Source organism: Oryzias melastigma, linkage group LG4 (genome assembly GCF_002922805.2).
Source record: "Oryzias melastigma strain HK-1 linkage group LG4, ASM292280v2, whole genome shotgun sequence".
NCBI classification, from domain to species: Eukaryota; Metazoa; Chordata; class Actinopteri; order Beloniformes; family Adrianichthyidae; genus Oryzias; species Oryzias melastigma.
The window spans coordinates 4,991,555-5,001,343 of NC_050515.1; the positions used below are offsets into that span (position 1 = coordinate 4,991,555).

The 9,789-nt window shown below is 42.9% G+C and overlaps 1 protein-coding gene across 5 annotated transcripts in view; it reads left to right on the plus strand.

Annotated features, from left to right (window-relative positions):
• szt2 (SZT2 subunit of KICSTOR complex) overlaps positions 1 to 9,789 on the plus strand; it is a gene marked incomplete in the record, with an annotated part of 60,439 nt that overhangs the window by 38,134 nt on the left and 12,516 nt on the right. For all 5 annotated transcript variants that reach the window (XM_024258814.2, XM_024258818.2, XM_024258815.2 and 2 more), the window contains 8 exon segments: positions 1,312 to 1,497; positions 3,146 to 3,401; positions 3,472 to 3,551; positions 6,178 to 6,300; positions 7,137 to 7,339; positions 7,426 to 7,522; positions 8,753 to 8,833; positions 8,989 to 9,063. In XM_024258814.2, the coding sequence (XP_024114582.1) occupies positions 1,312 to 1,497; positions 3,146 to 3,401; positions 3,472 to 3,551; positions 6,178 to 6,300; positions 7,137 to 7,339; positions 7,426 to 7,522; positions 8,753 to 8,833; positions 8,989 to 9,063 (1,101 nt within the window).

A 9,789-nucleotide genomic window follows, 5' to 3' on the forward strand; every position in this document is an offset into this window, starting at 1 on the left:
TACAATAAATTAACAATGCTGAAATTTACAGCTAGAAATAGAGGAACTAAAGTCTTAAATTATATGACTGCATTATAAACAAACAAAATTATTTTAAGCTACCATATTAATGCACTCCATATGAGTTTTAATATGGAGAAAATAAGACTCTGTGTTTAAGAAAGTGAGAAAATCTAAATTTTTTACCAGATAGCGTTCACATTCAAAGCGGCTAAAAAGAAAACTCTGATCCGGCGTTCTAGCAGCATTTAAATGCATCTTTTACTGACGAATCTTGGAGACGTGGAAAGAGTCTCAAATCAGATTTGTGCATAAATGTGGTTTTGTGTGTGCGTAACAGGCAATTTGTGCGTAATTTTTAAAGATTTTTGCGTGTGGGTAGTTTCAGGCTGTTGTAATTTGAATTTGTGCATTTGTAAACTGTATTATTTTGATTTTCATACTTTTTGTATTTATGCAAAAACTGTATTGTATGTGTTACAAATCAAGATTTACACAGAATTGTGGATGTACAAATCGAAGTGAGTCTATTTTCTCTCCATATTTTACCATCTTAAAAAAACAATACCAACTTTTCTCTTTAAATGTCTTACAAAATACAAACCTCAAACTTACAAAGGTTTTTCACTGTTTTCCCAGTTAAAAAGATGAGATCGTTCTTTAATGTTCATCATAGATCCACTTCAATTGTGAAAGACAGAAAGTTAAATTAAAAAAGTCCAGTTTAATGTTTACAAAGTACATCTGTACAGTGTTGCATAAATGTAACATTTTTTTAGAGATAAATGCAGGGAAGCAGATTGAGATGTTTGGACACATTGACAGGAGGAGCAGTGAGGATGTTGGTGAAAGGATTCTGATGTCGGTGATAACAAGAAGGCGGGCGTGAGGAAGACCAAACCAAAGAGGAGGTTCATGGATGGGGGGAGGTGGACATTAGGGTGAATGGAGTTAGGAGGCTAGTTTAAGGCTAAAAAAAGAAATATAAAGCTGGAGTTAGATAAAGTTTATCAACAAACTTCTTAGAAGGTTTTTATCCAGAGTTCAGTCCAACTAATAGTATTGTATTACCTTGAAATACAGGAGAACTTGAGATTTGTGTGTCTGGAGGTTTGATTTCTGGTGGTTAAGATGAAAACTTTGATGATTCCAGTGGAAAATGAGCCCATTGTTGTTTCATAGGAGCACTAAGTTTTTTGGCCAATCCTAGTTTCAGTAATTCCCACTTGAATGCTGGAACTCCCAGAGTTTGGAGTTCTGATCTGTGTTTGAGCATCTTCCCATCATGCATTGTGGCTTTTGCTTCCGTAGGTGGTGCTGCACAGCTACAACTGGTCCGTTGATTTGGGCTCGTCTCTGAACCGGGAGCTGCTGCGGCTCGTCAGGTGGCAGAACGCCCGAGCCCACGTGGTCCACTGCCTGTTCAACCAGAAGATGGGCCTTTTTCATCACTACTGCTTCTCCGATGCTCCCGTCCACGACGTCGAATCCAAGCAGGTCAGAGGACACTGGAAATGGACTGTGAAGGCGCTTTCACACAGAATGCGATTTGCGTGACAAATTCGCGTTCCCCGGCACGGCAAATTCGCTGCTCGCCATGTGGGAGGGGCTACCAGCTCTGTCTGTGGATATCTCACTTAGAATGAATGGATGATACATATGATGTCAAGGAATAAGGTTTATTTATTGTGAAGAGTTCAACAAAAACATAGGTAATCGTGTCTCCATGTTTGCCAGTCACTGAATTGGCGCTGCGGGGCTTATATTCGCCTCAGGATGTGCCTCTACCATTGATTAACATTGGAGCTGGCCGCCTCTGGCGTGAAGCGTGTTTGGTGCGAATGCACCTGAAGGTAGAAACCCCAAAACCAGGTTGTAGTTAGTTTCTTTGGCCCAGTCATCTCCTGGTTACATAATACCCTGTTAAAAACGTAATCATGAAATACATTTTTAGCTCTATTAGATGTTTTTTTTTTTTTTTAGTATATTAGGTTGAATAAATAAAATAAAACAGGTATGCTGCCTCCTACCTCGACCGCAGAACCATAACGATCCACCTCAGACCCAGTGAGCCTCATTTCCGACAGTCCAGCAGTTCAACTGCGGAGCACGCATCTATGAAAATACGCCGCGGTTTGAGCTGAAACCTGCAGCTTCCATCGACCTGCTGGCAGTAACTCCAGCGGGGGGTGAGCAGGTGAGGGGGGGTTGGAGGCTGAGGAAGACTTCTGCCTGCAGGGGGCAGCATGTGCCCAGCAGACGGTGGTGGACCTGAGGCAGCTGAGGTGCAGCTGTGCTGCAGCGTTACATCATCACCTGTCCCTCTGAAGCCTGTTGGGGGTCTGAGAGTGAGGGGGGAGGAATCCTGACATTTAGTTGACTTCATGTGAAAGTTTGCAAAGAAAAAAATGGTGAACTGCCAGAAACGGAAGGAAAAAAAAAACGTATTGGTCCACAAAAGGCCACCCCCACCCCCCCACCGCCAGCTTGTCCTAAGGCCAAAAAGCAAACGTGCTCAAAGACTCTCTTCATCCCAGCATCACTAATGAGCGCAGACAGAAGGCCGGAGCAAAGCAGCAGAAAATTTGCCTGAACAGAGCTTCATCTGTCAGGAGGCTGATTGTAGGGTGGGGGGGTTTGACCCTGGGGCCACGCTGAGGTCACGTGGGTCCAGAGCTGAACAAAGTTCCTGTCCGTGGTGTGTGGCGGGTCGCTGAACGCCCTCTGCTCCCATCATGCCACACATTTGAGAAGTTCACACTCGCACGACACGCCCGACCCATTCAGAACAACCCAAATGGTTCTGAAGTCCAGAGCGGAGCAGCTCCACAGAGTCCAAAATACGAGTAGAAAATGTTGATCTTTTAAGAGTAAAAAATTTGGAAAGTCCAGTCAGAAGGTGGACCTTCCTGTGCAGCTGCAAATACAGAACCTTCTTCAGGTTTGTGTCTAAAACACAAACAGAGAGAATCTTTTTCCTGTTTTTCTTTGTGATAGTTTGGGCTCATTTCATTTAAAAACTCATGAGTGTAAATCTTCCCTTCCTCTGAGATGTAAGCCTGTGGGTCTTCAGGTCTCCTCTGTGAGGACTTTCAGTGCTTTGTCAGTAGAAATGATGGTCCGGTTCATGACTTCTGCTTTTAAGGATCCAAACCCATTCCTCGGTCCGTCCATGGAGCCTGACGCTCTGCTCCGGAGTGCTGTCCCGCCTCCCTCCAGTAAGGAGCCGGGTCGGATGGGAGGCTCCGGTCGCAGTCTGGCCCCCCTCCACTTCCCCTCTGAGCTGCTCCCCTTCGACGAGGCCCTGAGGGACGTCTGCACCATCCGGCCCCTGATGGAGGGCGACGTGGTGGCCCGGCACGGGGGCCAACTGCTGGAGATGAAAGCTGCCGAGCGGAGAGGTAAAAGGGGCGGGGCTTCACCTGCTGGTGCATGTCCCAAGACGATGGCTGACTCTGTTTGTGGTGACAGAAATGGAGAGGCAGATGAAGATCGAGAACCTGTTTGTGACCTGGCAGCAGAGGTCAGCGCAGTCCAACATGCCCATATCTGTGAGTATGCAGGCAGTCTGGAGGGGGCGGAGTCTATCATGCATTTTAACACTGACCCAAATTTCAGCCTTTATGTCAATGGTCCTTTCATGCTTGGAGATACACCAGCCCTCTGACTTCAAGATTGAAGTCTATTTAAAAAACAAAACTAACTGGAGGCAGGTGCAGTTTTTGTTTTAGTCACCAGGGGGATTTAATCTACTGTCAGGTTAATCTCCTTTTACTCCAAATCAGTCCAATGTCAGAACCGCAGAAACCAGCTTACAGTCTTTGTGGTCAGTTAACCCCTCCATGCATTACTCTGTTACCAAATATAAAACAACAGGTTTTTCAATGTTTTTTTCCGTTCAAAGTGATGCTGGATTTACCAGCTCAGTGGCCTTGTGGTAGAGTGTCCGCCCTGAGAATTTAAGGTTGTCAAGTCATACTAAAGACTCTAACAAAACAGATTCAATGCCTCCCTGCTCGGCATTTAGCAGCAAACTACCAAATGGTATCTTCATGTCACTGCTCCCCCAGAGGATGATGAGGTCAGATGTGGATAACAAATTTTACACACAGAGGTGTGTACAACTAATAGGGCGTTAACTTTATTTTTAATTTAGCTCATTTCAGTTTTATTAATGCAGCCCAATATCACAAAACAATTGTCTCATTGGGCTTGGTGCTGGTAGTCGTACAGAAGCAGATGGTCAGTCATAAAATATAAACAACAACAGAATGAGCACTTCCCTACTGTATAGTGTTGCATATCAGCAAAAAGCTGCTTTTCTCCTCTTCAGAATCTACTAGATTTATGTTAATTATGTAAATGGTAAGAGCTGCAATAGTCGAAAGAAGAAAGAATGTGTTAAAGGGTTAAACTGAAGGTTTGTGGGTAGGATCCAGCAGTAAGACATGCAACATTGAAATGGTATCACTTTTTGACTGAAGGTGGGCTTTCTAAATGAGTCTGAACAGAAATATTTGTCATTGTCTTCGGGCGTTTTGAGTTACCATGGCAACACAATTGTGTTTTTGTCACAGTTTAGATCGGGGTCTCCAACCTTTTCTACTCAGAGAGCTACATTTACATACTGAAACATTTGAAAACTTTTATTCACACTTCAAATTTTCAAACTTAACCATTGAACACAGTGAAGTTAGAACCAGAAACATTTTGTGTTGAAAACTTTCTTAACTTTCACATATGATTCTGTCAGTGAGAAGCCTGGTACTGCATAGATTCAACCAGAGAGCTGTAAGCAGGAGTGGATCCACTGATAGAGTCGTGTAAATGCTCATCTGTCAGTCTGGTTCTGAACTTTTACTTGATGACATTCATGTCAGGAAAGGCAGATTCACAAAAGTATGTCGACCCAAATAATGCTGCCATTTTCAGGGCAGCCTGGTGGAGATTTGGATCATTTTCTGGCTGCACTAAACTCCAGAAATGCTCAGAATGTTGCTGGGATTTTAGCAGAACATCATTGTGGAGATTTATGACTTCCATCTCCACAGGATCAACAGAGAACAGGTCATCATCTGTCCTGACAACTCACTGATCTCCACATCCAGAAAAGGTTCACAATAAATGTCACACAAGGGTCCAGTTGTTCAAAGTTTGAAAACTCTTCTACTAGCTTGGACAGATATCACAATATTTTTGAACATTAAGGAGCTTTTCTGCTCCTGAATGAACTTCCAGCATCTTTGCAACTGGGGAAGTGCTGAAATCTGTTGTTTTTTATTTGTTGGATGAATAAATTCAGCTTTATTTGAAGGCCTTCACAGCACTGATCATGTCACAGAGTTTTTTGTTTTTACCTTGTAATTGTTGGTTCATCTCACTCTGGGGTGTATCTGCATGAGAGCAGCTTCTGCTGTTTCTGAGTTTGAATGCTAACAGGGGACCATTTTCTATTATCATTATTGTCTCCACAAAAATAAGTAAAATATCACAGTTCAGGAGAGCCGAGCTGGCTGCCCGCACTTGACGCTCCCTGCGGTCTCCCTCCCGGACCAGCGGAGCTCGTGAGCTTCGCTGGTCCGGGAGTCTGTCTGCAGTCAGAGAACCGCCGCTCTGCAACAGAACAAAACACTGATATTTAATCAGTATTTTTTCGCATATCTAGTCCCTGAAAACGTGACGTTCCTAAAGCTGAGTTCCTGTTTGGCTGATGCGACGCAGTGATCTGTCAAACTTATGTGATCTGCTTTGAAATGCAGTCAGACATTCCAGCTCTGCGCTGCGCGTGCTCGCCCAGTCAGCCGATTTATGGTAGCCCGCCCACTATCACACGAAAGGAAATAGGACTGGTTAAAACTTCAAAGTACTGAAGTGATTGACATCGCCAAAGACCAATAGACGTTCAGTGAAACAAAGCACTGAAATGCGGCACCGTTTACATCAGCTTCATTCAGTTTCAGTAGAACAGCATAAATTATAACAGTTCCTACTTAGAACCAAACTTCACCAAGTGACAAATCAAACTTGTTCTTCTGGGTAGCATTGCCATGAGCTACTCCAAAGGAGCGATGGGTTGGAGACCCTGGTTTAGATCATCTAATATTTAACATGTAGTGGATGAAATTAAGAAAAGCTGTTCACCGAGTGGCATTTTCTCTTTTTCTCTGGTCTCATTAGGCCACGGATCTGGAGATTCTGAAGCATTCTTCAAGACTGGTCCATTACTGCGCCACGCCTCTGCTCTTTGACCCCGCCTTCCGCAAGCAGATCCAGGAGGAGCAAAGCTGCCAGGTTCTGAAGGTCTGTTCTCCATGCGTTTTCAGATCCACAGATTCTATCAAGGTATTAATATTACTTTAAGGAGTCTGTGTGCTGTGCTTCACACATGTAACATTATAGTCCCACATGTGTTCCTATTTCACACTTACAAAGCAAACAGCTTGAGAACTTGTGCTTGTGTATGAGAAAACGATGCACATATGTTGCCCACTCAAATCGCTAGATACACATGCAGGTGGAAATACACACCTGTTTGTTTGCTAAATCAGCGAGGGCCATGGGTCTAAGTGTGAGTACACTTGCCTGAAGAATTGGCCTCCAAATGGAGTCAGGAGTGCACTCTGAATATAAACTGGTCGCAATCTGGCACAACTTCAAACATCATTGGCCGTTCTGGAGCTTACTAGCTACAATAGTCGTGCATTGAGCTGGTACTGAGACCAGCTGTTAGTCCAGTGGAGGCCAACAGCCCAGCAGACGAGGCTTCAAAGCAGAAGCTTTAAGGTGGACTTTGAAGCAGCTGGTCCTGAAATTCAAGATTATTTTCTGAATTTTGAAACTATTCCAAGAGAACGGTTATCTTAACAATTGCAGCATTTAAAAGCTCCATTGCTTCTTCTAATCCCCGGCCAATTGTAACACACCTGTTTCTGTTTACAAATGCGTGCTGAGAGTTGAAAAAGAATACAAACAGAATCCAACAAATAAAATAAAGTCCACAATCAGTCCGGATCAAAGAAGAGAATATTCCTGCCTCTTAAAGTGTCCACTATTAGATTATGTTTCTTCCTACATTAAAGAGCAGAGTGGTGGTTCTAGATGAGTGATGGTACTGTGTGTTTGGATGTGTATCCCAGAAAAGACACCGCTCCAACGACTCCACGGCGTCGGGTCGGGACCGCAGCTATAGCACGGATTCAGCAGAGATGCTTCCCAACCGGCTGAAGGAGGAGCCGTGGTTGATGGACATCTCCAACAGCTTCCTGCAGCAGTACGTCCAGTACCTGCAGAGCATGGGCTTCATCCTGGTCCAGGTCCGGCCTCATTCTCCAGCCCGCAGGTCTGTCGTCCCGGACCCTATTTCAGTCCAGTGTGGTTTCCACAGGTTCTCTGACTAACCCCACCATGTATTCATCCTCTCTGCAGCATTGCCCGGGCTCGTGCTGCCATGCTCAACTCCATGTCTTTAGAAGGAAGAATGTCTTTTTCCTACGTGAAGCACAAGAGCGAGGACAGTCCAAAGGTTGGTGTTCAACACAAAGCTACCACAAGTTCCTCTTTGGTTCTTCTCTAGGTTTCCCCTTTATTGGCTTTTGGATTTTTTTTAATTTTTATTTGATTCTTCTTTTAATCTTATTTTATTCTTCTGCTCTCCCTTAATTCTTCTACGGTTCTCCTATGATTCTTCCTTTGTTCCTTATAAATCGTTGATTCTCCTTTGATTCTTCTTGGATTCTTCTTTTGATCTTTTTTAATTATTTGTCTCTCATTTGATTCTTATTCAGTTTCACTTTGATTCTTTGGCTCTAATTTGATTCTCATTTAGTTCCAATTAGAATTTTATTTAGTTTTCCTTTGATTCTTCTTTTAAACTTATTTTATTCTTCTGCTCTCCCTTGATTCCTCTTTGGTTCACCTATGATTTTTCCTTTGTTTTTCTTGTAATTCCATGGTTCTCCTTGATTCTTCTCTAATTCTTTGGTTTCCTTTGATTCTTTTTTGTTCTTCATTTCTTTGGCTACCCTTAGATTATTATTTGGTTCTACTTTGGTTCTTCTTTTGATCTTTAATTTTTTGGTTCTCCTTTAATCTTTCCTTAGTTCTCCCCTGATTCTTCTTCGGTTGTTGTGTGAATCTTCTTTGATTCTCCTGTGGTTGCTGCTCATTTACCTTGATAATGACCAGAAAGACTTTTCTGAATCTCAGCAGTAGGTGAACAGGAGGGTTTGATGCTGAAATGGGGGGAAGTTTGTGCAGATTCTCTTCTGCTGGAGGGTAGTCATGTGACCAGGGCAGTTTGCTGGGGGCTGCCCTCGACCTTTTCTCTACAGCTAACATCAGCTGTGATCCAAGTCCCCCTGTTTAATTCCTTCACCAAGTCAGCCAACATCCTTGGTTTTCTTTCATCCTTGTGGGGGCGCTCACCTTAACATTAGTTTCCAAGGAGTCTTGACCCTATTTTCTAAAATCTCTGACTTTCCTCTGAGACTTTCAGAGACCACAGATATCCCATGCTGCCACAGCTCCCTTCTCCATAAGAGGGCGTGGCCACACCTTGACCAGATGACTTATCCTTGTATCTTTGATCCTGAAACAAACTAAAAATATGATTAACATTTCATCTTTTTAAATTTTCTTTTTTCCCCAAACAAACTATTCAATTAGTCCCTAATTAGATGTAATTTTAATGCTTGTCTGCTTGGCCTCCAGGCTCTGGTGTAAGACAGACACTGATGTTTTTTCTGTATGACAGGCCGCCGCCCCTGGCACGGCCTCGTATCACCTGCAGAGGGCACTGCCAGGAGGGATCGTGCTAATGGAGCTGTCGTTTCAGGTGTGACACTTTAAGATTTTATGCATAGATTATGATTTTACTCGTCATTTTAATATCTAAATTTACAATAAGCATATTTTTCTGTGAATAATTTGAATGACCTTTGTTGCATTGTGTTGAATTAAGAATCTAACCTGTCGTTGTTGTGCTTTCAGGGCTTTTACTTCTGTGTGAAGCAGTACGCTCTGGAGTGTTCCCGCATCCCTATGGGTCAGAGCGTCAACTCACAGGTAAAACGTCAGCATTCGCCACCATCGGTCCGCTTCAGTCTTTTTATATGACTCTTGTGAAAAACATCAACAGCAGGAATTATCTGCAGCTGTAAGGCATTTCACCTTTAAGGCTCAGGGGATCAACCAAGAAGTTGTAGCTGACAGTGTTTACATCCTTTTTACCTGAGATCTTATTATTGAGTTTGCAAAAAATGTATTAAAGTGAGTGAAAGAGAGGCTGTTTCTATAATGCATGATTTATGTTTCATATAACATGTTTGCTTCTCTCCTTTTACATTTCTGTTTGCAAAGATTCATTTCTTTTTTTTCTTGGTTTTGGTTAGAAAACATAAAACTAAAAACACAACAACCAAAACCCTGTGTTTTTGAGTGGAGGTGCAGAGCTAATCCTACTTTTCAAACCTCTGGACTTATGGACAGTCTACTCAAATTCTGTTGAGATATTGAGAAGTTTTGATGTGTTCAGTTTCAGTCAAAAACAACATGCTAGGTTTCATGTTGACTTCTCCCCTGTCTTTGCTCTGCCTCTCCCTTTCTCTGGTGGATTTGATCATTAGTGGGTGTTTGGAAAATGAGTGTGTGAATTTTTAACTGCAGCAGAAATGTTGAGATGATAAACGAAACCAAAATATAGTAAATATAGTTTAGTGATGGTGAACACAGACCTGATGTCTCAAAAATGGAACTGAGGGTGCTGTAAAATCATGACCTACCGTCTGAACT